This window comes from Myodes glareolus, chromosome 7, assembly GCF_982192425.1.
Source record: "Myodes glareolus chromosome 7, mMyoGla1.1, whole genome shotgun sequence".
NCBI lineage: Eukaryota > Metazoa > Chordata > Mammalia > Rodentia > Cricetidae > Myodes > Myodes glareolus.
The window spans coordinates 20,095,889-20,123,867 of NC_142032.1; the positions used below are offsets into that span (position 1 = coordinate 20,095,889).

A 27,979-nucleotide genomic window follows, 5' to 3' on the forward strand; every position below is an offset into this window, starting at 1 on the left:
CTGCCAAGAAAAACTGCTAACAGGGAATGGAACCAGCCCAAGAGAGAGAAGCGTGTTACTGTCAAGAAAGTTGAACGAAGCTAGAGATCTGAAGCATGCTTTGACACCAGACCTGGAGATACAGTTTGGAGTCTGCCCGCTTGGTTTTGGATTTGCTTTGGCCCAGTATTTTCTCACTATGCTCCCCTTCCACCCTTCCCGAATGGTAGTGAATATTCTGTGCCATTATATGTGATCTGCTCTTTGATTTTACAGTGGGTTATAGTTACGAGATTGCATGAATTTCAGAAGAGACTTGAACTTTGGACTTTTAATTAGTCATGAGACTGTGATAGATTATGGGAACTTTTGAAGTTAGAATAAATGCATTTGCATTATAATATGGCTATAAGCCCACGGGGGGGGGCAGGGAGTGGAATGTGGTGGTTTGAATAAAAATGCCCCCCCATACATGTAAATGTTTAGGGAATGGCACTATCTGAAAGGTTTAGAAGGTGTGGCCTTATTGGAAGAAGTGTGTCACTGGAGGTGGCTTTGAGGTTTTCAAAAGCCCAAGCAAGGCCTAGTGACTTTCTCTTCCTCCTGCCTGCAAATCTAGATGTAGAACTCTCAACTACTTCTCCAGCACCGTGTCTGCCTGCACGCTGCCCTGTTGCCCGTCACGATGATAAACGGTAACGCAGCCCAATTAAATGCTTCCCTTTATAAGCATCACGAGAGTCAGGGTGTCTCCTCACAGTAACAGAACACTGACTAATATATGCCCTAATTCCTAATGCCCTGTTCCTCTTCAGGCTACGGGAACAGACGTCCCCGACAGCTCAGGCCAGGTGTCTCCTGCTTGTCATCAGAGCCAGCCATGGTTGCTGAAATCCAAGCGCAGGGCCTCCTCCTCAGTGGGACTCAGCTCCTGCAAGGGGGCACGACAGGGACCTCCATAGTAGCCAAACCAGTCCATGGTTTTCTTCAGCCCTGGAATCCCGAAGCGCCGAGTCACCTGAGAAGAAACATTTGTTAGAAGAGACTGAAGAGCCCCCACATCTCTGACACGCCTTGCTGGACTTTGACATCTGTTGCTTCCTAAAGTTGGGGTTCCCACCTCCCATAAGGAACTCCAATCTGTGGTGTGGGTTGCACTGAGAATCCAGAAGTGGGTCAGTTATGGAGAGACTCATCTGAATAAGAAGGTTCCCTTTGGGGTTTTGGGAGAAAAACTACTTCAACAAAAGGGGCATCTAGATAGAATAGAAAGAAGGCTGGCGCAGAAGGCAGCAAGGCTGGGTCCCTGCAGCACAGCAGACCTGGTAAATAAGGAAGGAGATGGCTTCGTGAAAGCCGTGGGCAGAGCCCAGATCCTGAGTCCCCAGCATCAGGGTGGTTTGTCGCATAACTACACTATTTATTACCTGAGCAACATTTTTTCCCTAGGAAAATGAAGGGGCTAAGCAACATGATCTCTAAAGACTTGTGTATCACAGTGGGCCACCTACAGCCATGTCACAGTTCAAGATCATACAGGGAATTTTACAGAATAAATGAAGGATCCAGTTTCTTCCCTTTTTGTTAAAGCAACTGATCAGAAATATTGGAATGCATCTTTGATGATCTAAAAACTTAATAAAGCTCCATGGGGGCAGGGGAGATCTTTAGCGGTACGAGTTTTGTGAAGGTTAGAAGCAATGAGGCATTTGATGGAAAAAGGCTGGGGTGGATGTTGGATAACTGGCTTACAACTATCGGCCACTAGAGGCCAGCCGTCACCAGCAAACTGATGTTTTCCCCATATCTTAAAGGAAAAAACACAATATCTCAACAGCCTGGCTTTTAAAACTCGCAAGCTTTGTAGTTGGCTAAAACCTCCAGAAGATGGAACCATGTTCCTACCATGGATTTCTGAAGATAGCCGGTGTGCCTTCTCAACCCTGGAGAAAGGGCTAGCTCTTTGGGCGACAAAGACCTCAGAAAGTCCTAAATATAGCCTGGGGTAAGATGCTGGGTGGGGAGGCAGAAGAAGGACATGCCTTGGACAGAACAGGGCAATAAAGTGACCTCAGGCTGCTGTTGGAGCATCTGAGCCTACAGCTCAGGCAGCAGCAAAAGGTGTTCCAGGCATTCCTGAGTGTGTGCCCAGGGCTGGCACAAGAAGGGGCAGGATGGGGTGAGATGACCTCGGAGAGCTTTGATGGCAGCTGAGCATCCCATCTTCCCAGGGGGGCAGCCAACACCACTTCCTCTGTAAAGTGAGATGACACCTACCCATAGACATGACTTAGACATCAGATGACAAAACATCATTAAAATCACAGCATTCCCCAAGCCCGCTAGAGGCGCCACCTCCTCCTGTCCTGGCATTAGCAGGTGTGCGACCCTTCTCTGATGTGGGTAGATGGAAAAGAGACAAGCAGGCCTCCACCCCAGGGGAATGGCCAGAGTGTTGGGGGCAGCCCGGTCCTGCTTAACTAGAAGGCTTCATTTCTGCAAGTTCTCAGAACCTATTGACAGAGTCACTCTGAGGGATACAGATAGCTTGGATAGCAAAAGCCTAAGGAAGATGGGCCTAGTAGCACAGGCCCATCATATCAGCTACAGGGGGCTGAGGCAGGAGGATCACAACTTCATAGCCTGCCTGGGTTATAGAGAAATTTCAATGGCAGCCTGGGCAATGTTTTATTTGTTGATTTGATTTTGTTCCTAGAAACAGATTTAGGGGGGATAAGTCTTAATGAATTTGTTCTCATTAAAGCCAGGAAAGTAAAATTATAACAAATTGTTTAAGTATATATAAGATATTCAAACCTAAAGCAAGTAATGCTCTCAGTTTTATATACCCACTTTGCTCATATTATTTTCAACGACTTGAATGGGAAGGGTCACAACTTGGGAAATCACTTAAAACTTCTACATTCGAGAAGATAGAGACAGTTGTGCTCATTCTTCCCAACTGATGAACACTCTGGACATCACAGAAAACGGGTAGTGAATCTGGGCTGTGTGGGATATGCGTCTTTAATCTCAGCACTTGGGAGGCAGAGGCAGGTGGAAGAGTTGTAGGCCAGCCTGGTCTATACAGCAAATTCCAGGCCAGTCAGAGCTACACAGTGAGGCACTGTCTCAAAAAACAGATAAGAAAACTCCAGAAGATGGACTGAAGAGGGAGGGTCAACCAGGGACCTAGAGCACCACAGATCAGCACAATGGTGAGGCCCCTGGTTCAGACTTGGAACTGAATCAACCACAAAATATCAGGGGGCACAACTAATAAAATTTCCAACAGGAGCTGGGGAGCTGGTTCAGTGGGCAAAGCACAGGCCAGGCAAGCCTAATGACTGAGTAATTGATCCCTGGAACCCACATAAAGGTAGAAGAGAGCCAACTCCACAAAGCTGTCTTCTGATTTTCGCATGAGCACTGGGGCATCCATGTGCAATCCCCAATAATAACAAAAAGTTTTAAAATAAAAGTTCCAACAAGGAGGGCTGAAGAGATGGTTCAGCAGTTAAGAACACTGGCTGCTCTTCTAGAGGACCTGAGTTCAATTCCCAGCACCCACTTGGAGGCTCACAACCATCTATGACTGTAGTCCAATGAACCCATTAAATCATTATGACCACATGGTTTCAACTGGAGAATTCCACAAAATGTTTGAAGAAGATTTAGTATCAATTCTTTTTTAAAAAAGATTTTTTTAAAAAAATTTATGATTTATTTATTTTTATTTTATGTGCATTGGTGTGAAGGTGTCAGATCCCCAGGAACTGGATTTTCAGACAGTTGTGAGCTGCCATGTGGGTGCTGGGAATTGAACCCAGGTCCTCTGGAAGAGCAGTCAGTGCTCTTAACCACTGAGTCATTTCTCCAGCCCCTAGTATCAATTCTATACCATCTCTATTAAGAAAAAGAAAAATACCTTCTAGTTAATTTGATGACGTTAAACCAGACTCATTGGGGAATGAAGGACAGAGGGAAGGGAGGAAGAGGAGAAGGAGGGGGGAGGAGAGAGAGAGAAAGGAAGGAGAAAAAATAGACCATTATTCCTTATGAATATAAGCATAAAAATTCTTATCAAAATATCACTAAATGAAATTTCAGCAACATACCAAAATAAATACATACTATGATTAAATGAGGTTTGTTCCAGGGATATACATCTATGTCAATATTTGAAAAGTGATTAGCCTGGCACATGCCTTTAATCCCAGCACTCGGAAGGTAGAAAGCAGGCAGATCTCTATGAGTTCGAGGCCAGCCTGGTCTGCATAGTAAGTTCCAGGAGAGAAGGACTGTGTAGAGAGACTCTGTCTCAAAACAAAACAACAAAAAAGTGATTTGGGAGCTGAAGAGATGGCTCAGCAGTCAAGAGCATGTGCTATTCTCTCATGTGCAGAGGACCCAGGTTCAGTTTCTGGCACCCACATGGGTAGCACACAACCATCTGTAACTTCAGTTGACCTCCATGGTCACCGGATATGCCTATGGTGTACATACATACATGTAAGCAAAATCCTACACACATAAAATAAAAAATAAATCTTTTTTTAACTGATAATAACATCCATCATGTTAACAGGCTACAGAACAGGGACATAATCATAAAAGTCAATATGATAAATATTTGACAAAATTCAGCACTTATTTATGAGTTGTAAAAGTTCATAGAAAAGGAGTTGGAGAGATGGCTCAGAGGTTAAGAGCACTGGCTACTTGGTACAGGAGGTTCTTCTGTCTATGTGTTGCTTTCATTGATTGAATAAAGAAACTGCCTTGGCCTTTTGATAGGGCAGCACTTAGGTAGGTGGAGTAGACAGAACTGAATGCTAGGAAGAAGGGCAGACAGAGAGCCGCCATGGAACTCTCAGGTCAGACATGCTGAATCCTTCCCCGTAAACCACGACCTCGTGGTGACACACAGATTATTGCAAGTGGGTTGAATCAAGATGTGAGAGTTAGCCAATAAGAGGCTAGAACTAATGGGCCAGGCAGTGTTTAAATGAATACAGTTTCTGTGTGATTATTTCAGGTGTAAGCTAGCTGGACAGGATGAACAAAGGGCCTGCGATCCTGTTACTGCTACTCTTCCAGAGGACCTGGCTTTAATTCCCAGCAACCACATGGTGGCTCACAACTGTCTGTAACTCCAGTTCCAGAGTATCTGACACCTTTATACCAAAGTACATAAAAAATAAAATTAAATAAATTATTTAAAAATTCATAGAAAACCAGGAATAGAGAGTAGTATGCTCAATTGATAAAAAGCATCTACAACCACCCAGGAGAAGTGTTACACTTGTGGTGAAAGACTAAATGCTTTCTCTTTAAGATCAGGAGCCAGGAATTTTATCCAACCTAGTACAGGAAGTCCTAGTCAATGCAGAAATGTAAGAAAGCAAATGAAAGGCAGAAATAGAAATGGACACAATGAACTCCCCTTGGTGTAGATGATATGATGGTCTATGTAGAGAATCCCAAGGCATCTATGAACAACACACCCCTCCTAGAAGTACTGAATGGGTTCAGCAAAGATACAGGATGTAAGAGAAAAATTTATAAATCAGTTGTAGGGCTGGATGGTGGTGGTGCACACCTTTAATCCCAGCACTCAGGAGGCAGAGGCAGATGAATCTCTGTGAGTTTGAGGCCAGCCTAGGGTAGAGAGTGAATTTCAGGATAGGCTCCAAAGTTACACAGAGAAATCCTGTCTCGAAAAACAAAACAAAACCAACAACAACAACAAAAATTTGTTGTAGGGTTGGGAATTAGCTCTGATATGGCAATTTCCCTAGCATGCTTGAGACCCTGGTTTTCATTCTCATCACATACACATATACACACATAGATAAATAGATAGAAATATAATACATAGATAGATAGATGGAGAGAGAAGTGCGTTTCTAAATATTAGCATACTAGCAAACAATATATAGATAGTAAAGTTTTTTGTTTGTTTGTTTGGTTTTTGGTTTTTCAAGACAGGGTTTCTCAGTAGCTTTGGGAACCTGTCCTGGAACTAACTCTGTAGACCAGGCTGGCCTAGAACTCACAGAGATCCATCTGCCTCTGCCTCCTGAGTGCTGAGATTAATGGCATGTGCGGCATACAGTGAAGTTAAAATACTACTTTCACTTGCCCAGAAAAGCATGAAGTAGCTGGGTGTGGTGATGCATGCCTTTACCCCAGCACTTGGGAGGCAAAAATAGGCAGATCCTGTGCATTCTAGACCAACCATAGATAGAACTATGAATAGAACTTCTTTGAAGAAAACTACAATACTGAATAAACAAAGAAGATCCAAATAAGTAGAGAATATGTCATGTTTAGTGACTGAACAATGGCCAGGAAGTGGTGGCACAGGCCTTTAATCCCAGCACTTGGGAGGCAGAGATAGGCAGTTCTCCATGAATTCAAGAAAGAGAGAAAGGTGGCACGGGGAAGATGTTACCATCCCAGACTGGTCTACAGGTTAACAATTCCTAGTAAAAAAATTTTTGTAACTATAGACAAGATTATTCTAAAATTAATATAGAAAGACAAGGAATCAATTACCTCAAGCAGTTTTAAGGAAGCTAAAAGAACCAAACAGGAGGAAGCAGCCAATTACAAGACTTATTTAAACCCTTATGCTGCAGCTAACAATCCAGTCTGTGGCACAGGGGAAGTGTAGATACACAGATCAATGGAGAGGCTAGAGAACCCAGAAATAGACTCTCACAAACCTGCCCCACTGACTTTTGACAAAGGCAGAGAGGCAGCTCAACAGAGGAAAGAAAGCTTTCTCAACAAATGGTTTTGGATATCCATAGGCAAAAAAAAAAAAAAAAAAAAAAAAAAAAAGGAACCTTGACCAAAGTCTCAGACTTTAAACAAAAATTAACTCAAAATGGGTCACAAACTTTTACAATGTAACTATTAAACTTTCAGGAAACAAATGCTGAACAAAGACTTCTTAGACTTGACATTAATATATGATTCAAGAAAGAACATATTGACAAATTTGACTTCGACAAAATCTTAATTTTTCCCCCAAATTTAAAATTTGATTAATCAAAAACATGTAAAGAATATGAGAAAAATAAGCTACAGATAAAAGCACACATCTAACAAAGGACTAGTGTGTAGTTCTTCTAAACTTAACATATAAGAAAGACATTCACTTAGAAAATGGGCAAGATGCTGGGTGGTGGTGGTGCACAACTTTAATCCCAGTGAGGCAGGGAGGGGAGCAGAGAAAAATGTAGAGCTCAATAAATATCAATAAAAATGAAAAAAAAACAAAACAAGAAACAAACAAAAACAAGCCGGGTGGTGGTGGCACACACTTTTAATCCCAGTACTCAGGAGGCAGAGGCAGGAGGATCTCTGTGAGTTTGAGCCCAGCCTGGTCTATAAGAGCTAATTTCAAGACAGGCACCAAAGCTACAGAGAAACTTTGTCTCAAAAAAACAAAAACAAACAACAAACAAACAAAACAAAAACAAAAAAGAAAAGAAAAGAAAATGGGCAAAATGCCAGGTATGGTGGTGCATGATTTTGATACCAATACTGGGAGGCAGAGACAGACAGATCTCTGTGAGCTTGAAACCAGTCTGGTCTACAAAGTGACTTCTAGGACAGAGAAACACAGAAAAACCGAGTCTCAAACAAAACAAAACAAACAAACAAACAAAAAACTTAAAAAAGAGAGAAGAGAAAGAAAAAAAAAGGAAAGGAAAAAGAAAATGGACAAGCAACCAGTCTGCAGGACTACAGGCAGATAGCAAAGCACATGATGTCTGGTTTGCGTGAGACTTGGGCACAGTTTCCAGCACCAGAAAGAAGAAAGAAAATGAACACAGGACATAAGGACATAAACAAATATTTGAGAGACAAGGCTGTGACAAGCAAATGTATCAAAAGATGCTCAGTATCCTCAGCTCCCAGAAACACGCTACTTCCCAGCTCTCCAAACCGCCCAAATAAGACAGCACATGTGCTGATGAGGATGCAGAGGTACAAACACATTTACATTAGTGCAGATGCAAAACTAGGACAGTCCCAGCTACTCAGGAGGCTGAGGCAGGAGGATTTCAAGAGCTCAAATCCAGCCTTGGCAACACAGTAAGGCTCTCTTTCAAAATAAGTAAAATAAGGATATACTTTTTTTTTTTTTTTTAGTTTTCTTCAGATTTCAAAATAGTTTTGATCTTGACCAACATTCCTCGCTAAGTTCTCCTTGACCTGCCCCCAAAAGAATTGGATAAGTCTGACCTGCAGAGCACATTGTTCTAACAGCTCTCCTGGAAAACCAAAATATCTCCGGTTCTCTGCTTCCATGGTCTCTCTGTTTGTCGCTATCGGTACCCTGTGTGGTTGCTGTAAAGCCATGGCGCGCTGTCTCTACGCTCTGAACCTCTAGGTATAGTCCCAGTGTCACTGACATTGCCCTCACTCAGGACGTTCGTTTCCATGCATGTTCAAAGGGTTGGACATTTAACTAGCCCACATGGAAATTTAACTAGCCCAGTGAACGCTGAAGCTTGAGAACCTATGGGGTTCATTCTCTGCAATCGGGGTTTCCTGGGGAGTCGGTAGCAGATCCCACACTGGGACATTCTCTATATGGACAGTTTGAAAGGGAAGGATTGAGCAGGGACCCCGTGCCAGTCCAGGGTGGGAGCTCACCGCTGTGTTGGGCTCGATGAGACGGTGCTGCAGCATCTGGGCGGCTTCCCACTGTCCCGTGAGGCAGAGTCTCTCCAGCTGGCATACCTGGGCCCCTAAGACATTGGCCAGGCCGCAAATGCTCCCAACAGCTCCTGCCCGAAGGAGACAAAACATTCATCTGAGCCACTTACTACAGAGAAACCCAAACTCTGAGCTCCGAACCTTTTCATAATTGGGAACACGGGATGTAGATTTCTGTAGTCTTTGGGCCATGCCACAGTCATGGTCTGTGTGTCCAGTTATGTACTTCCAGAGGCAAAGGCTGCCTGTATGTTCCAAACAAGAAGCCTGCATGCCAGTTGCTGCTCAGAGCCAGTGGTGGAGCAGGGAACACGGCCTTCAGGGAAGCCCCTTCACCTACCTTATACCTACCATGCTCCTCCAACAGGATCTTGACACCTTAGGGGCTAGGGAAATAGGAACTAAGTTCTGAAATCTTATTCCTTCAGTTAACTGGGCCACTAACTGGTCAGGAGTGGGAAAGCAGCCTGGATTTGGGGCCAGGAGTCTGGGTGTTTCCTCCCCTTGGCTTCAGGATGTGAAATTCAGCCTTTGAGTGTGATTCTAAGATGAGGTAGCAGTGGTTTAAGACAGGAAGAAAGATACCTACTATAGGGTCAGGGCGATGGCTCAATGGTAAGACTGATGACCCAAGTTCAATCCCTAGGACTTACATGACAGGAGAGAACAACTTCCCAAAATTGTCCTTTGACCCTACATATGTGCCATTACATATGTGCACCCTACATATATGTGCCATTACATAAGTGCACCCTACACACATATGCATACAAAATAAATAAGATATAATTTTAAAATTTTAATGAGAACAGCTTTATTTAAAAACAAAAGATACTCATAGCCAGGCATGGTGGTACATGCCTTTGATCTCAGTCGCACTCAGGGAACGGGGCAGGTGGATCTCTGTGAGTTCAAAGCCAGCTGGACTACAAGAACTTATAGGATAATTAGGGCTACACAGAAAGACCTTGTCTCAGAAAGAAAAAGCAACCCAAAAGCTTACATATTATGTGCTGGCTGGGCACTGGCTGATGGGCTGGCCCTCTGACCTTCACAGACCACTGAATTGTTTAGGCCCAGTGAGGGCTGGTGTCTCGACTTGGGTTACTGTGTGAAGCCACACCTCAGTTGCCCCTACCTCCAGAGCCTGTGCCTTCTCCACTGTATCTCAGGAGAGAGCTACAAAAGCCCTTCCCCCACCTTGCACTTTAGAGACTGCAGAATGGTAAAGGGATGCGCTAGGACCATGACCAAAGCGGAAGTCTGCAGAGCCCAGAGACAACGGAGACCACTGCTGTCTCCCACAGAGCTGAAAAATTTATCTCAGCTCGCTGATGCTTCTATTTCTCTGCCCCCCCCCACCAGGGCTCAATCCCGCCTGAACCCAAAGACCCTCTCCCAAAGCCAATTAGAGCAGCCGCTCTAAGTGCCATTGCTAGGATACTGGACGGCAAGAGAATCTGAGCAGACAGCAGGAAATCCCACCCCAACCACCCAGGTCTGACAGTTCATTCTATCCCATGGTCAGAGGCAGCGGAAAGCGGACTCCTGGCCTAGACCTCTGTTCCCAGAGAATGATTTACAGGGTGAGATTAGAGGAGCTAATTTTGTCATCTAAGCATGGAATTTGGGACTTAACCAACTGCAGGCATCTCTACAGGCCCGCACCGTACTCATACACCCCCACCCAAAAGGGTCAAGCCCAAGTGCCCAGAATTGAGACAGCTGCTCCCTGCAGACCCAGGCCTGCCTGACCCCCAACCCAGTCTCTCTTAGTAGTCCCGAGCATCTGGGTGCATTTTGGTTGGTCAGGACAGCTTGAACAGCAGGAGGCTTACCCACAGCATAGCTGGCCAGGAGGAAGCCAACCGACCCAGCCAACACCTGGAAATCCTGCTTGCTGGTCTTGTGAACTATCAGCCCAATCCTGGTCACCTATTACAGTAAACACAGTGTGAAAGCTGGGTCCAGAGCTAGTGACCAGTCTGCACAGCCTGGGCATGTGCTGTCAAAACACAGCCCAGTACCCAGAGAGATGCCTGGAAGTCTAGGCCATGCCTCAGGGAGCCCACCCAACAAGCATGGTCTCAGCGCTACTCTGGGTTAGAAACTTCCATGCGAGAGCCAGAGAAAGAGGAGGTGGTCCCAGTCTGGGAGCTGCTGCCACTCACATCGCCACCACTGTCCTTTATGCCAATGATATTCGGGTGCTGAGACAACGTAACCACGGCATCCACAGGCAGGTCTAGCCCTGTGTTGGCTGGGACGTTGTACAACACCACAGGGATCGGAGAAAGATCTGCGACCTGTGGGGCACAGAGAAAAGGAGGAGGCGGCACCTGCCTGGGTCTGAGGGGCTGGACGGTGTCACTGCAGAACTGTGTGACAGGTCTGCCTCCTGAAGGGTTACAATGACAGGAAGTCTTTGAGTGCTCTCCATACAGCAGGCACAGCCAGAAGCTATGTATGCAGATCTCACGTAACCCTGAAGAAGCGCACAAGGCAGATGCCTTATTCACCGTTTTACTTTCTTAAGATCTATTTTTATTATTTTTAATCATGTGTATATATGTGGGTATATGCACATGAGTACTGGTGCCCTTAGAGGCCAGAGGCTTCTGATCCTCCGGAACTGGAGTTGGATATGGTTGCAAGCCACCCAGATGGGTGCCGGGAACTGAGCTTAGCCATCTGTAAGAGCACTGTAAGCTCTTAACCACAGAGCTACCTCTCCAGCTCCTATTCTTCCTGCTTTAAAGGAAAGGAAACTGATACGGAGAGGTTAGGGAAGTGGTCTAATGTCACACAGTTGTTACCTGATGGCTTAGACTAGGTCCTAGAGTGACTATTAACATGACATAGGCTCTCTGTGCCACTCCTAGCTTCTCCTTAGGCATGGCCTTCATCTTTGCCAACCTCTGCTTGGTCCCAGGTCTCTGAACCACACCCACCCCTGCCACCTACCTTGGTGTAGTGGTGAATGAGGGCAGTGCTGCTCATGCGGCCACGATAGTAACAAGGAGTGACCACCATGACTGCATCAGCGCCGACCTGAGCCATGCTGACGGTCATCTCTACCGTGGCTTGAGTGGCTGCAGTGAGGGAGAGGGGAGAAGGCAAGGGAAACAGGTCTCGGTGCACCCTGACAGGGGCAAAACCACAGACAGAACCCAACCCCAGGGCCCAGGAGCCTGGATCCCCCACAGCCCAGCAACCCCAGGTCCCCAGGCATCGTGTTCTCACATTCACAGCCAGAGCCGGCTATCAGGAGCTTGTCCTTGGGTATGGCCTGGCGCGCTCGGCTCACCACCTCCAGGCGCTCGCTGCTGGTCAGGAATGGAAACTCTCCAGTAGAGCCCTGGACCACGAAGCCTACAACAGAGCCCCATGACTGCAGCCCACCCATTCCTACCCTCTTGGGAGCATCAGGATGCTGGTATTGCAGTCCTCAGGGTTACTTTCCCACCAGGACTTTCCGCGCAGTCTTCCCATTCCTGTCCTGACATAAACACAGGGCTCTCAACAGATGCACAGCAGTGCACCCACCATTTTGCTTTGAGTGAGATACTTAACCGTACCAGAAAGAACAGCCTATAACATAACCTGCACCCATGTTCCCTGCGTCCATGTTCCCTGCGTCCATGTTCCCTGCGTCCATGTTCCCTGCGTCCATGTTCCCTGCATCCATGTTCCCTGCACCCATGTTCCCTGCGTCCATGACCACCCTTCCCATTATCTCCCACTTGGGCTTTCTGTCCCAGCTCAGGTGTTTACTGTTCTCTTTCATGTCTTTATACACGTGCAACAAATATAAGGACCCAGAAATAAGATGAATTATACTTCAGAGAAATGGAGCCAGGCTTTCATAACCTGCAGTTTGCTACTTTTGTTTAGCGTTGTTTTAAGTTTGTCTGCAGCAGAATACAAAGCTCTGATTCGTTCAAGTGTCCTCGAGGACACTTAGACTTCTTTTTTGCTGATGCAAATGACGCTGAAACAAACATTTTCTGGAAAAATCTTTGGTTATGTCTAGAAATTCCTTCTATGTTCCACAGTTAGGCCCGACAGTCACGTCTGTCTATAGTTTCCTGGGTGCCATGCTTCCCATCGGTCAGCACACACACGCCACAGCAGGAAAGCTAACTGACTGTTCACCCGTGCCAACTCTGGGTATCCTCAGAACTAACATTTGCCAGTTTTCTGTGTCAAAGGAGGTGTCTCACTGAATTTTTTTCTTTTTTGTCACCTTGCTGGTTTCGTTTTGTTTGAAACAGGGTCTCACTATGTAGCCTTGGCTGACTCGGAACTCATAAAGATCCATCTGCCTCTGGAATGCTGGTATTAAAGGCATGTACTACCATGCCCGGCTCACCCTCCTGCTTTATCAACCATTTGTTTGAGAGGTTTCTAACCCATATCAGTTAACAGAGCCAATATTTTTACTTCTTTGAAAGCCAAGCAGAACCAGCACTTTCGGCAGAACCTTGGGGGAATGAGTGTTAGCAGAGACATACATTCCTCCTGGGTTTTCCCACTTACTCTTTGCCTCCTCCTCTCCACCCTGTGCCGGTTAACCTCAATTGTGAATTTGATGAGCTCTAGACTCTCCCAGGAGCCAGGCCTCCAGGTGTGCCTGTGGGGGATTATTTTGATTAGGTCACCTGAAGGGGGCTGGACGGCCCACTCTGGGCAGAACCATTCACGAGGTATAAAGAGGAGAAAATGGACTGAGCACAGCCATTGCTTTCTGCTTTTTGATTGTGAACGCAACTTGCTGCCTCATTCCTGCTTCTGTAAGGCCCACCCCTCCGGGATGGACTGGAACCTCAGATACTGAGTCAAACCCTTCCTCTCTTAAGCTGCTCTTGTCAATGTTCAGTCTCAAACCTGGGACAAATGGCGGAGGTGCTTATTTAACATATCAAAGTGGACCTGGCTGCCAGGTTCTCCTGGCATCCCTCAGTCCCTACCTGTTACAGAGGAGGGCTGGCATACCCCGCCCTCTACCCCCACTCCAACTCTCCAGCCCAGGGGCTAGCTGCCCTTCCCACAGAGGCTCTTCCCTATGGAATCCAGCCATTCTGGTTACCTGCCCCTTTCACCTTTTGCCTAGGAAACTGCACCTGGTTCTATCTTCTCCCTGTTCCCTCCTCTTTTCCCTCTGCTCACATGGCTCGGGGTCACGTCCACATCCACTCTCCCAGGTGATCCGGCCTCTGGCTATGTTCTCCCTTTTATCTACAATAAACTTTCTCCTCCATACCTAAGAGCAGTCATGGCCTTTCTATTTATTTATTTTTTTCATTCAGTCAGGGTATTTTATCAGTGTCAGGAAAGGCAATAATGACAATGTCCTTCCATTAAAACAAAAACAAAACAACCCCCCCACACACACACACACAAATTCCAGCATTTTGGAGGTGGAAAGCAGAGAATCAAGAGTTCAAGGCCAGCCTGTGGGATATGGGAGATCCTGTCTCAAACAAACAATAAAAATTATAAGTTAGTCGGATGGTGGTGGCACACATCTTTAATCCTAGCACTCGTGAGGTAGAGACAGGAAGATTTCTACAGAGTGAGTTCCAGGAGAGAGAGAGAACAAGAATCACAAGTAGCGTACAAACGCAGCACACAACACACTAGGGTTCGGAATGAATAGCAAAGTGGGAGAAGAAAAGACAAAAAAGCTGGGAGCAGTGTTAGCATACAAAATCTGTGCCCTACAGCTGTGTGTGACAAACCCGTAGAGACTGCTAGGGAAATGTGGGCCCTAACAGATACACAGAGTCTGAAAGACAAGAGCAAAGCAGCTGCCCTGGAGAAACACAGAGTTTCCTGGCACTGAGACCAAGAGAAAGTGTTCCCGTGAGTCACTCTTCAGGGGACACAGTGTGATGCCGACTCAACTTCATACCACGCTTTCCATGTTGTTCACAGAAGCGGTAGGCTCCGCTGCCAGGAGGGCTGGACACTGACTTTCCCTTTGTGATACCCCAAGGAATGTGTTGGAACAGATGGGGTTTGGCTTCAGCGTGAGTGTGTCCTGAGGTCCGGTCCTCAGGACTGGGGAAGAGTGCAGCCTCTTGTGGTTCTGCTTCCTGGGAGTGTCTGACCTCTTTGAAGAAGCTGCTTGCCCTGGTGAAGGCTCCCATTTAACCAACACTAGACCAACCCTTAACCATTTCAAAGCCAAGATCATGCCACTTCTATTTAGTTGCTGAAGTTATCCGCTACCTCGAGTTGTGACAGGCATATGCTGTGCTCCCTAACCCAGCCACAGCCTCTCTTCATCTCGTACTCAATCACAGAAGCCCCTGGGCTCCATAGGTGACTCTCAAAGCAGAAAAGCAGGGTCTGATGGCCCCAGAGGCAGCAGCAGGCCCTCTATTCCAGTCGCCGGTGGCAGACAGAGCCTCTTACACTTAGTCCTTACCTCCCTCAGCCCCTACCCTGCCTCCAGAATCAGGCACCAGGCCTGTACCTGACTCCCAAGCATGCAGGCTGGGAAGTCGTCACACCTGCAAGTCTCCACTTCCTTTTCTATGACGTAAGTAAAAGTCATTCCAGCCCTGCCTTGCAGAGTTGCTTTAATGTCTCAGCTAGGAAAATGTCCCAGAAAGCACTTTGACATCTAGGATCTGGTGCTGCAAAGAACCCCCTCCTTACCCTGGCTGCACGTCCAAATGCCCCCTCCTCACCCTGGCTGCATGTCCAATTGAGCTCAGTTTCCAGGGCAGTTCATAACTGCCTGTGACCCCACCTCTGGGGAATTCAGGGCCCTTTTGTAGTCCACACACACACACACACATACACACACGACAGACACAAATTACACAGATGTGTATAAATTTCTTTAAAAAAAGATAAAAAGAGGGCTGGAGAGATGGCTCAGCGGTTAAGAACATTGGGTGTTCTTCCAATAGGACCTGGGTTCAATTCCCAGCACCCACATGGCAGCTCACAACTGTCTGTAACTCCAGTTCCAGGGGATCTGACACCTTCACACCAACGTACATAAAGTTAAATAAAGTTAAAAAAAAAAAAGAAAAGAAAATTGCTTAACCAAACTTAAGCTTCCATAACTGAAATGTGGAGATGCTGTTATTTTTCACAAACAGCGAAGTTAAAACGAGGTGCTCTTTGTAAAGAACCTAACTGGAGCCCAGTGCTGTGTGGGTGTGAGCAGCAACTCTCCTGGAGTTGGAAGAAAGTTCCCTTTAAAGCCCGAGTGTGGCTAGGCCAGATGGGAGAACCTCTCAACTCCCGTCCCCACCTGCGCAGAAGTCCCTTTCACTGTGGAAGCTGCTCAGGTGGGCGAGGCCTGAGAAGGGTGCTACAGAGGCGACCTGGTGATTTACTGTGGCCTAAAGCAAGCAAAGTGTCTCACAGAAGGGCTATCCCTGGTGACTATTACAGCCCCTCGGTGCCTCAGCGTCGCCTCCTACTCCAAAGTGTATCCCGGGACCCTCTGTAGGTCTCTGGCCACTGAGCCTTTCTCCTCTGAGTTCCCCTTCCCTGTTCCTTTTAAAAATCATGTTCCCTGTGTTTGGAGGTTTGGAGTCCTTCAGTCACTTCGAGAGATCAGGCAAGCTTTCTCACCCTGACCTCTTCTACAAGATGAGAACTGGAGCAGATGGACTCCAAAGTCCTCCTTCGTTCTAAGTTCCACAGTGTTTTCTGACTTTCCCCTTAGCCTTCCCCCATCTATTAATGTTCTTCATCAATCCAGACTGGGGTGTGTCTTGGACACCACTTGCTTGGTTGTGCAAGGCCCTAGTTGGATTCCCAAGCACCACGAGAACAAATGTCAGGGCTCTCCCCACCCACAACCACTGCCATCCTCCTGCCTCTGTGCAGAAGCTGATGGAATGCCTTTCTGCTTTGAAGCCAGGCAAGACCTCTCAAAATCCTAGAGTGAGTGTCTCAAATCCCCGTCCCTCAGGGCCCTGCAGCCTATAGCATCTTGCTGTCCTACTATGTGCTCTTCTTGTTTGACCTGGAATCACCCAGTCAGGATCAACGGTCCTGGAATGGCGGCCAACACAGACTCACTGAGGTGTGTTGACAATCTGCTGTATAAAATAACCATCCTGGATGTGCAGGCCTGAGGCAGACTTTTATCTATTTATTTATTTATTTATTTTTTAACATGATCTAATTTATAACCTCTCTCTGGAAGAAATGCCTGACAAAATGCTTAAGCAATTCCCCAAAGAACTTTAATGGAATGAGGTCTGGATCTGGGAAGCCAGCCACCTCCCAGCTCGGGCCAGACTCTGGTGGCTGTTTAGCTGCTCTCTGTGACAGTCATCTGATGGTCTTTCCTTCCCCCTAGTAAAAATGTCCACACCAAAATCTATATTTAAGTGGTCTGCCTCTGGGCCATTTTGTATATAACGGGACAGTAATAAAACCTTGGCATGTGCTCATGGACTGTCTGCAAGTGCTTCAGCTTTGGATTTTGAAGATGAGATGGGATATGAGGAACACCAATACCATCTTCCTTATAAGCACAAGAGGCAGAATGAGGATGAACACGGGTGCTAGCTGAACACAATTTTGCCAACTTGAAATATTTTCTATTTTTTTTGGACACAAGATCTCTTGTTGTCCAGGCTGGCCTCAAACTAAGTAGCTGAGGATGACCTTGAACTCCTGACCTTCTTGCCTCTCCATCTCTGATGTGTTGAAATTACATTTGTGCACCACTGTGCCTGGCTGAAACTTTTAAAAATGTATTCAAAAATTGTGAGCTAATTGGAATATTTACGTAAACCTTTAAGTACGTGATTTCAGATGTCCGGGTATACGCTTCTTTGTCTTTTCTGGGCTGAGAAACAAAACCATGGCCTTGAACATAGCAGCCAGGGGCTCAATCATTGAGCTGTGTCTCAAGTTCTGTACTTGTATTTTTAGTCTTTTCAGATGCCAAATCTTACCACACTTTTGCTTTTTGTGAAAGTTTTTAGCCTTTTGCTCTGTGATTGACCCTACTTATTTTTCAATTAAAATTTCAATTTTAATTAAATTAATTCAATTTTGTCTGTTGCGGGGCTATGTCTGTGCAGGTGCGTGCGCAACCAGAGGACAATCTCAATTGCTTCTGCTCTTTCCCTAGCCTGCAGTGCACTGAGCTAGGCTGACTGACCAAAAGTACCAGGGATCCACCGATCTCTGCCTCCTCATTACAATTTTTTTTTGTAGTTATTTTGCCTTTGTTTTTTTGTTGTTCAAGACAGGGTGTAGCCCTGGCTGTCCCGGAACTTGTTTTACAGACCAGGCTGGCCTTGAACTCACACAGATCTGCCTGCCTCTGCCTCCCAAGAGCTAGGATTAAAGGCATGTGCAACCACCAACCGGTACAAAATTTTATGAAGTATTTAAAATATGCCAATATAGGACATTCCTCAGATGGAACTCTTCCCATCCGAAGGAATTTTTATTTCCCTTCTTATATTTATTCTGCTGAAAATTATGAAAATAAAAATTCATATACACTTGGGCAGTGAGATGGTTCAGTGGTTCCAAAACTCCTGCCACCTTGATAGTGCAAACCTGAAGACCTGAGTCAGATTCCTGGATCTGTGTAAAGGTGGGAAGAAAGAAATGACGCCATAAAATTGCCCTCTGAGCTCTACATGTACATATCGTATGCTAACAGCAAATTTAAAAAATTTAAATTTCATTCATACAAATTTACACTAGCAATGTCCAGAAAATAAAAATACTAACCAACTGACCACATTTAAGGTGTTTATGACCTTAGCTATCCTCAGTGACTTGCCCCAGAGATCTAAGGCTCACAAGGTAAAAACTTAACAGACTCAAATCTTGGCCAAAGATTTCCTTGGAGTCAGGCAGTGACTTGTTGACCTGTCTAAAGACTCACAGAGGTGGCTGCTTGATTTGGGGGTAGAGGGTCCTAGGAGGAAGACTCAGAGAGAATGCCAGGCATGTAGGAGGCCAGAAGAAAGGTAGCGTGTGGGGAGACATCAGTAAAGCAGTGAGGTAGAGCCTTGTGAGGGAAGGGGACAGGAGGCAGGAGGCAGCTGTCGTCTGAACACTGGAGCGGAGGTAGCAGTCACAAGACTCAAGCAATGGTGACATGACCCAGATGTGTCATATACAGCTCTAAGCTGTGGACACAGGATCCCCATGGACCCAAGAGGATGGGGCCCCAAGTCCCACCTGGATGACTTATGACTTACTCTTTGCTGAAAACCTGCCCCTGGTCCCCTCTTGCCCAGACTGTGTTCCATCTTGGTCCCTCGGCAGCAGTAGGCAGGTGGGTGTCAGACCTCTGGCAGGGGAAACTGCTATGGTCTTAAGGCTGGTGCAATGAGAAGGCCCCCAGCCACGGCCCACCTACAGAACTGCTGGGGACACACCGTCTCCTCCAACCCTGCCCAGAACTCAGCTGACCACAGAGTCCCTGGACACAGAATGAGGGCATGTAGGGCTTTATTGGCTCCATTCAGGCATGTGGAGTCAGTGTGGGGCTTGTGGTGGCTGCTCCTGCAATCTGCCTCATGTCTTCTCTCGTGGGTCTTCAGGGCCCTCGGGCTGTTGAAGCTGCATCCCTTCCCTCCTTCACTCATGGGGGCCAGAAGTAGGAATTTGGGTGGCAGCCTCTCACCCTGGACCAAGTAAGTTTCCCCATAGAAGAGAAAACAGGCCTGTGTATGTGAGCCGGCCCTGCTGGGGGAGGGGACACACGGTTAAGTGGCTTCAAGAGTCATAGATTTGGTGGCTGCGGTTGGGCAGACTATGGCTCTGATGGCTTGCGTGACCTGGTTGACCCTGGTGGCTCTGGTGGTTTGAGTGGCCCAGATGACTCTGGTGACTCTGGTGGTTTGAGTGACCCGGATGACCCTGGTGGTTTGAGTAGCCCGGATGACCCTGGTGGTTTGAGTGGCCCGGATGACCCTGGTGGCTCTGATGGCTCTGGTGGCTCTGGTGGCTCTGGTGGCTCTGGTGGTTTGAGTGGCCCAGATGACTCTGGTGGCTCTGGTGACTTGAGTAACTTGGATGACCCTGGTGGCTCAAGTGATCTGGGTGATGACCCTGGTGGCTGGAGTAAACAGGATGGCTCTGGTTACTTTGGTGGTTTGAATGCCTATGCTGGCTCTGGTGCCCATGGCGACTCTGGTTATAGATGGTGTGAGTTTGGTTGGAACCAGCTATGGCAGTTTCCCGCTGAGTGAGGAAATTCCCTTTCAGCTTTATCTCCACCTCCTCCAGAGCCTTCAGCTCTTCTGGGCTGATGTCCCTGGATTCCACGTGGCCTATATGCTGGTAGGCCGTGGCACGTTGCAGCATGGAATTAGCCAGGTGATGCCCCTTGGCATCAATCTCCTTGGCACAAGCAGCCACAGCGGTCCATGTTTCATCCTCCATTGACGAGGGCTTTCTTGACTCCCTCTGGGTCTCTTTGGTCACTGAGGTCCCAGATACTTTCTGTTTGCTGGCAAAGGAATCTCGGTGCAGAGCCATGCCCCCTTCTCCATGTTTGGAGGTGAGAGTCTCCATGTGGAAGGTGGTGTTGGCTTCCCCAAGCCTATTTTCATACGAGGGGCCATTGTTGCTGGCATAGCGGTGGGTGGGCAACCTCTCTTCGGAGAGGCGGCTAAAGTGAGATTTGATCCAGCTGTCATTTGATCGGCAGGATTCGCGAGACTTGTCTCGTGCACACTCTGTCTTCCTTTTCCTCCTCTGAGCCCACAGCATGAGGCCTCCACCTCCTAGCACAAGGACAGTCCCCAGCACCACCTTGCATGATGGTTGCTGGAGGAACTCTAAGAAGTTCTCCAGGGCCCTAGGCCTCACACAGAGAGCTAAGAGCGCGCTGGGAGTGGTGGAGCCCAGATGGTATGACTCATGCTTGAATGGGCCGGAGCCCTGCCTGTGTCTGGCAGGCAGGCCCCTGCCTCACCCTCCTTAATATGCCCTCTGACACCTCAGCAATGAACCCCATTGTGAGGAAGGCAGCCAGGGGGGATGGGGTGAGGTAAGGCCACCTTAGCACTCAGACATAGTCTGGCAAGCCTCATGTAAGGTTTGGGTCTTGTCCCCTGCCCTCAGCAGGAAAAGCGTCATTTAGCTGTGAGATGTTTCTGCCTTCTGCTGGCTGCACAGACTTCTGCTCTGTCCTGCTTACTTTCTTTGGTTTCCCTCGTCGTTCCTCCTCTAGTGGCCCCCAGAATGCAGAGGACAGTGAATCAGTTTGACCATGACAAACTGGGACCCCCTTAGCTGAACTGGCATCCATTCCTGACCAATAACTCCCCAAGAAAACCATCCCTGCGGTCAACACAACATATACTGTCTCTTACAGCCCTAACTCCATTACAGGGTAGAGTCTAGAAACTAAAAGGCCCAGGAAGGAGCCCATTCTGGAACAATATGAGGTCACAATTGAGAGCAAAGCAGTGGGCTGAGAAGGCAGAGTAGATAGGACAAACGTCAGGCCCCAAGGCCTGGGGTCATTCCACAGTAAGCTATGTCTTTCCTGAGTGATAGCCTGAAGATCCAAATTGTTTGCTTGTTTGTTTGTTTTTCGAAACAGGGTTTCTATGTAACAGCCTTGGCTGTCCTGGAGCTCACTTTGTAAAGTAGGCTGGCCTCAAACTCAAGAGATCCACCTGCTTCTGCCTCCCAAGTGCTGGGATTAAAGGTGTGTTCTGCTATGCCCAGCTAAGATTCAAATTTTTTGCCCCTGGTAAACAAGCATCATGAAATTTTGAGCAGATGGCCTGGCCAGTCAGGCTTGCCACAGATCCCTGTACAATCCTGAGTTATTCCTATGTATTTTGGGGCTAGAAACAGGTCTGGGCTACTGCTGTTTACCTCAAAGCATGTAGCACCCTCAGAAAGGCCAAATGGTCCTTATAAAAAGTTGTGTTATTTGGACCTGGAGCAATGGCTCAGTGGTTAAGAGTACTGGCTGCTCTTCCAGAGGTCTTTTTTTTTTAAAAAAAAAAAAAAACAAAAACACATTTATTTATTATGTATACAATATTATTGTCTACTTGTATACCTACAGACCAGAAGAGGGCACCAGACCTCATTACAGATAATTGTGAGCCACCATGTGGTTGCTGGGATTTGAACTCAGGACCTTTGGAAGAGCAGGCAATGCTCTTAACCACTGAGCCATCTCTCCAGTCCCCTTCCAGAGGTCTTGAATTCAATTCCCAGCATCTACATGGTGACTTATAACCATCTGGAATGGGATCTGTCACCCTCTTCTGGTCTGCAGGCAAACATGTAGACAGAGCACTCATATACAGAAAATAAATGTTAAAAAAAAAAAAGCTGTGATATTTGAGGGGCTGGAGAGATGGGTCAAGAGCACTTGCTACTCTTTAGAGGGCTTGAGTTCCGTCAAGCTCAGTCTCTGTAATGCCAGCTCCAATGGATCTGACATCTTTGTCCTCCTCTGGTTTCTTTACTCAACATGCCCATGTCCATGTGCTGTGGGACAATGGTCCTGTACCTTGTAAAGTTTTATCACTTGTACTGTTTTAATAAAATGCTGATTGGTCAGTAATCAGGCAGGAAGTAGAGGCGGGGTGACCAGAACAGGAGAATTCTGGGAAAAGGAAAGGTTCAGTCTGTAGTCGTCATCCAGACACAGGAAGATGAGACTGACTCGCTGATAAAAGGTACCAAGCCACGTAGTTGACACAGACAAGAATTATGGGTTAATGTAGGATGTAAGAGTTAATAAGAAGCCTGAGCTAATAGACCAACCAGGTGTTTTTTTGTTTTGTTTTGTTTTTTTGTTTTTTTTATTTTCGAGACAGGGTTTCTCTGTAGTCCTGAAACTAGCTCTTGTAGACCAGGCTGGCCTCGAACTCAGAGCTCCGCCTGTCTCTGCCTCCCGAGTGCTGGGATTAAAGGTGTGCACCACCACCGCCTAGCCGATCAACCAGTTTATAATTAATGTAGACCTCTGTGTATTTCTTTGAGACTGAACAGCTGTGGGACCGTACGGGACAGAAATTACTGTCAACATCCATGTGTAGGCACGCATACCTACATAACATTACAAAGCAAATCTTTTTTGAAAAGTTGATACCGGGCATGGTGGCACACACCTTTAATCCCAGCATTCAGAAGGTAAAGGTAGGCATATCTCTGCAGATTCAAGACCAGCCTGGTCTGCAATGAGTTCCAGGACATCCAGGGCTGTGTAGAAAGAGTCTCAACCTCTCATCTCCTTCAAAAAATTATTTGAAATATTTTCTTTAATCAAGTAATAATTTTTATAAATATAATTTTTTTCAGAAGAAACCATAGTCCACTTTGCATGTGGTAGGAATAAGGTACAGCTGAAAGCTGTAGGGAACCTCAGCTCTCCAGCCTTGGTGAACTACCCTGGGAATTTCTACTAACCTCACTGGAAATAACAACTCAAAGTTCACCTGTGAGGCTGTTTACTGGCGTGAGTTCAGGGTCACTGGCCCTTCCAAACAACCCCTCCCTCTAGGCTTTGGCTATGACCTCCAAAAGTTTTTTTTTATTAAAAAATTTAAATTAGTCTGGCTGGGCAGTGGTGGCACAAGCCTTTATTCCTTGCACTTAGAAGGCAGAGACAGGCGGATCTTTGTGAGTTCGAGGCCAGCCTGATCTACAAGAACTAGTTCCAGGTCAGGCTCCAAAGCTGCAGAGAAACCCTGTCTCGAAAAGCCAAAAGAAAAAAAAAATTAAATTAGTCTGGGCAGTGGTGGTGCACACCTTTAATCCCAGCACTCAGGAGGCAAACACAGGTGGATCTCTGTGAGTCTGAGGCCAGCCTAGTCTACAGAGTGAGTTCCAGGACAGCTAAAGCTACACAGAGAAACCCTGTTCTGAAAAAAATAATTATAGTATAATTAGATTACTTTCCTTGTTCCTTTCCTATGTCTCCCTGATTGATGGCCTCTTTTTCTTTATTGTTACATGTATATGCATAAATATAATAAATACAACCTGCTGACTCCATGTGTGCGTGATTTCTGGGCTTACCACTTTGTACTGGATAACTAATTAGGGGTTCATCCCTAGGTGAAGCTAATTCTCCCTCTCTCAGCAGTCAGTAGTTAGCTGTAGTTCTCTGTCTAGGGATGGGACCCCTATGAGATTTTCCTCTTCCAAGTTAGCATGTCTATCAATACTGTCATTGTTCAGGTTTTGTTTAGGCACACCAAATTTGGTTATAACTTTGATTTTACTTAATAAAAATTTGAAGCTTAAGATTACAGAATCCTTACTCAAGGCCCATTTTTATAACCATAAAACACAGGTATTTTGCACAAGACAGGAAACCAGAGGAGCAGACCCTGTGCTTGCTGGTACTAACACTGCTTCTGATTTTCTTAGCCTCAAAGAGCTGCTTCTGTGTAAGATTGACAAGCTTTTGCAGTTTGTAATTTGTTGGAGGAGGGGACATTGTCTTCTAGAATTGCTTCTGGCTGTCATGGGGGTGGTGTTCTTTCTACGGGATCCTGTGGAAGTGGAGTGGTGGTTGAATTTCACCACCAAGATTACTGTCTGGTTTGGTTGCAGATGGTTTTTGAGTGTTCAGTATGATGTGGGAATTCCGACATGGGATTCCCCTCTGTATGCTGTGATTACCATTAATGAATAAAAAAAACTGCCTTGGCCTGTTGATAGGGCAGAACTTAGGTAGAAACACTAAATGGCATGCTGAAAGAAAAGAGGCAGAGTCAGAGAGAAGCCATGTAGCCCCCTCCGGAGACAGACACAGGATGGATTTTTACCCAGTAAGCCACAGCCACATGGCGATACACAGATTAATAGAAATGGGTTAAGATGTAAGAATTAGCCAATAAGAAGCTAGAGCTAATGGGCCAAGGAGTGATTTAATTAATACAGTTTCTGTGTGATTATTTTGGCGTTAAGTGGCCAGGAACCAACAAGCGGCCTCCTCCAATAGTAATTAATTTATCTACCAAAGATATCCCTTATCTGCAAATTAAGAGTCACTTTCTCTTTTCAAAATAGCTAATGGTGGTTGGTTTGTTTTGCTGACCACCAAAGGCAGCCATTGCACATCTTTTAATTCTTCCTTATCATTTCTATTTTCTACTTCAGTGGAACTATTTTGGTTTAGAACTGACATGTACTTCCTATACTGCAAACAGAAGCTAAAGGTTTGGCATACTCTTTTCATTATTTATTGTGCGTTTTTGTTTGTTTGATTGTTGGTTTTTTGAGACAGGTTGTCTCTGTGAGACCGGGTTTCTCTGTGTAGCCTTGGCTGTCCTGGAACTCATTCTGTAGGCCAGGCTGGCCTTGAACTCATAGAGATCTGTCTGCTTCTACCTCCCAAGTATTATGATTATAGGCATGTGCCACCACTACCTGGCTATTGTGGGTTTTTATATGATATTTGATAACATTAACTAATTTGTCTTAAAAAATAACAATTTTACATTTTTGGGAGGGCACTTGTCTCTTGGAATGCATGTGGAGGTCAGGAGATGACTTGCAGAAGTTGGTTCTCTTCTTCCACCTCGCATAGGTTCTGGAGACTGAATTTAAGTCATCAGGCTTGGCGGCAAGAACCTTTACCCAACGTGTAATCTCGCCAGGCCCTTAACTTTTATTTTAAAAGAATACTGTTCATTTAAATAATCAACACAGATCAGCAATACTTAAAAAATAAAAACAAACCAGCTGGGCAGTGGTGGTGCCCATAGGCCATTTATCCCTTAACAACACTCATCATTATCCGAGTACTGAGCTGGGGCGGGGGACTCAGCTGGGCCACTAGTCACTGTCACAAAGCAGCTTTGCCGCAAAGTCACTTGCACTTTAAATAATCCAGCACTTGGGGCAGAGGCAGGTAGATCTCTCTGAGTTCGAGGCCAGCCTGGCTTACAGAGTGAGTTCCAGGACAGCCAGGGATACCCTGAAAAACTCTGTCTCAAAAAAAACAAAACAAAACAAAACAAAACCAAAAAAAACCCAGAAAACTCCACAGCTTCAGGCACACCTTCTAGAATATACTGTGCTCGCTCACAGAAGCACCAAGGGCAGGTTCCATCTCTTTAGAGGACTTGCTGCCCACACTCATGCAAAGTACCACGTGACAGCTGTCTCCATCTGTCCCTGAGCACTGGACTGCATAGTCTATTCCGGAAGGCAAGAGAAACAGATTTAATGTTGTAGTTGCATGCTGGAGCCATGACGGGACTCCCTGACCCTATGTCCTCTATGCCAGCTGCATGGTTGACTATCTTGGGAGAATTATGTTGAGCTGCCTCAGAGCCTGAGGGCTTAGTTCCTGACCTCTAAAGCCCTCAAATTTCTGGTATGAGGTGAATAGAGAACTCAAATACCATCAGGAACCCATAAACCAAATCCCCCCAAAATTGTCCAGGGTACCCCATGCTGGTTGCAGCAGTTAGGGAGGCAAAAGGGAAAAACCCAAAGACAATTCTGGAGGTCTCTATGAACTCCTGGATGGAAGAAACAATGTATACAAAAGCCAGTCCTCCGGCCCCTGCCCTAGAGTGTCTTGGTCCTTCAGCTGAAACGGAGTGTTCTCTCTGAAGCTAATGACTGTCATGCTTTGCTTTAAGGAAATCACGTCTCAGCCCAACTCCAGGCCACCATAAGCAAGCTCCAGACACACTGGCCCTGTTCAGTGTGTGCACACCCATAGGCCATTTGTCCCTTGACAAACACTCATCATCATCATCTGAGTACTGAGCTGGGGCGGGGGACCCAGCTGGGCCACTAGTCACTGTCACAAAGCAGCTCTGCCGCAAAGTCACTTGCACTTTTAATAATCATCGTTCCAGGAATCAATACCTTGAAATGTGCAGCACTCTAGAATTTATACCATGCTTTCACTCACATTCTTCCAGATTCTTCTTCTGTCTACCCCACGACCTGGGCATTAACACTCCCATGTGTCATATGGAGAAGCAGGCAAAGAGTATCCCATAGGAAAGGCCATTGACAAAGCTGTGATTGGAAACCAGAGGCCACTATCCTAGCTGCTAGCCTGTGCCTCCTCAGTCAGAGCCACACCAAACAGCATTTGTTGGAACAGTCTTAGAGGGGATCCAGCAACTTAGGAGGTGTTAGAATAAGCGGACAGAATGGAGTATGTAATCAGCTGGTTCAAACATCAGATGCTATGTGTTAGCTGAGTGGCTTTGGACAGTGATCATATCTCTCAGACCCGTGTGTAAAACAAGAGGTGAAACAGAGGGGCCAGCACATTGAATAGTTCTGACAGGCAGGCTTGGGAGGAAAGGAGGCGGATACTGGCTGCTCTGCCCTGTGAGCGGGCCAATGGCCTTCCCATCAGCAGAGGACCTGGTAGACAAGGACGTCCTCATTCACTGACCCATGTGATCCCCCACAAAAACCCTGGGAGTAGAGAAGAAGGCGCCTCAGCTCTCCACAGCTGGGGAAACAAAGGCAGGTGAGGCTCTGTCCATGGTGCCAGACCTGTGTCCTGTCGTCTAGTCCCCGTACCCTCCTCCCCCCTCCCCCTTTCCCCCTTCCCAACTGCCCTCTTACCTCGGAAGGGGAAGGTGCCTAGTTTATTCAGGTTCTCTTCCAGTTTCCCATAGTCTACCTCCGCGGTGGCGGTGAAGGGGGTGGTCACAGCTGGGTAGATGCCGGCAATGTCTACCTTCTTCCCCTTCATATTCCTAGACAAGCCCCTGCTCAACCCCTGCCTCATAGAGGCCCAGATTTGGCGGCCTAGCATTTCTGCAGGAGGCCTGAGGCCCAGGCTGTCTACAGTCACAGGAGTTTGGACTCCTTTTTCCCCACTGTCAATGATCAACAGACCCAGTTAAAAATTCGTGGCCCCAACCCACAACTTGTGGATATGAGGGGGCGTGTAGCCTGGGGGCGGGCCCAGAGGCTTGACGCTGGGCTTCTTGCCAGCTGGGAAGAAGAAGCTGGAGAAATACCACAACTCTGGTCTGAAAGAGAGCTGGCTCCTGGGGTTTACACTAAAAAGTGTCTCGGACGGAGCTTGGGCCCTCTTCCCACAACCCCAAAGCCAAGAGCCAGCACCCCTACCCCAACACTCACAGCACAGTCCAGGCTGGTTTGAGTCTGATCGAACTGATTGGCTGAGCTGGCCTGGCCCCGCCCTACTGCAGCGGGGGTTGAACCGTGGTTCAAGAAGCAGCTGAGAAAAACCACGCCTCCTGTCTACCAGGTTCCTACCTTGTTAGCCCTCTCTGGGGGACACACACCTCCTTGGAACAGTCTTGGGGACTGA

At 46.7% G+C, this 27,979-nt stretch overlaps 2 protein-coding genes across 3 annotated transcripts; both read right to left on the reverse strand.

The window, feature by feature from the left end:
- Nucleotides 1-295: 295 nt before the first annotated feature.
- On the reverse strand, nucleotides 296-27,781 carry Hoga1 (4-hydroxy-2-oxoglutarate aldolase 1). Of its 2 annotated transcripts, none has more exons than XM_085693948.2 (7): nucleotides 27,262-27,781; nucleotides 11,962-12,090; nucleotides 11,683-11,810; nucleotides 11,062-11,203; nucleotides 10,557-10,653; nucleotides 8,656-8,789; nucleotides 296-997 (listed from the first exon to the last, which is right to left on the reverse strand). In XM_085693948.2, exons 1-7 carry the CDS (start codon nucleotides 27,452-27,454, stop codon nucleotides 894-896), a joined length of 927 nt encoding a protein of 308 aa, XP_085550074.1. In that variant the 5' UTR covers nucleotides 27,455-27,781; the 3' UTR covers nucleotides 296-893. The 2 variants fall into 2 exon arrangements, with proteins under 2 accessions (XP_085550074.1, XP_048308857.1); XM_048452900.3 differs by lacking the exon at nucleotides 11,062-11,203 and adding an exon at nucleotides 10,890-11,024 and having other exon boundaries at nucleotides 27,262-27,768.
- Nucleotides 19,163-21,050, reverse strand: C7H10orf62 (chromosome 7 C10orf62 homolog). The gene has a single exon (XM_048452899.3). The coding sequence runs from the start codon at nucleotides 20,443-20,445 to the stop codon at nucleotides 19,447-19,449; it is 999 nt and encodes a 332-aa protein (XP_048308856.1). The 5' UTR covers nucleotides 20,446-21,050; the 3' UTR covers nucleotides 19,163-19,446.
- Nucleotides 27,782-27,979: the final 198 nt, after the last annotated feature.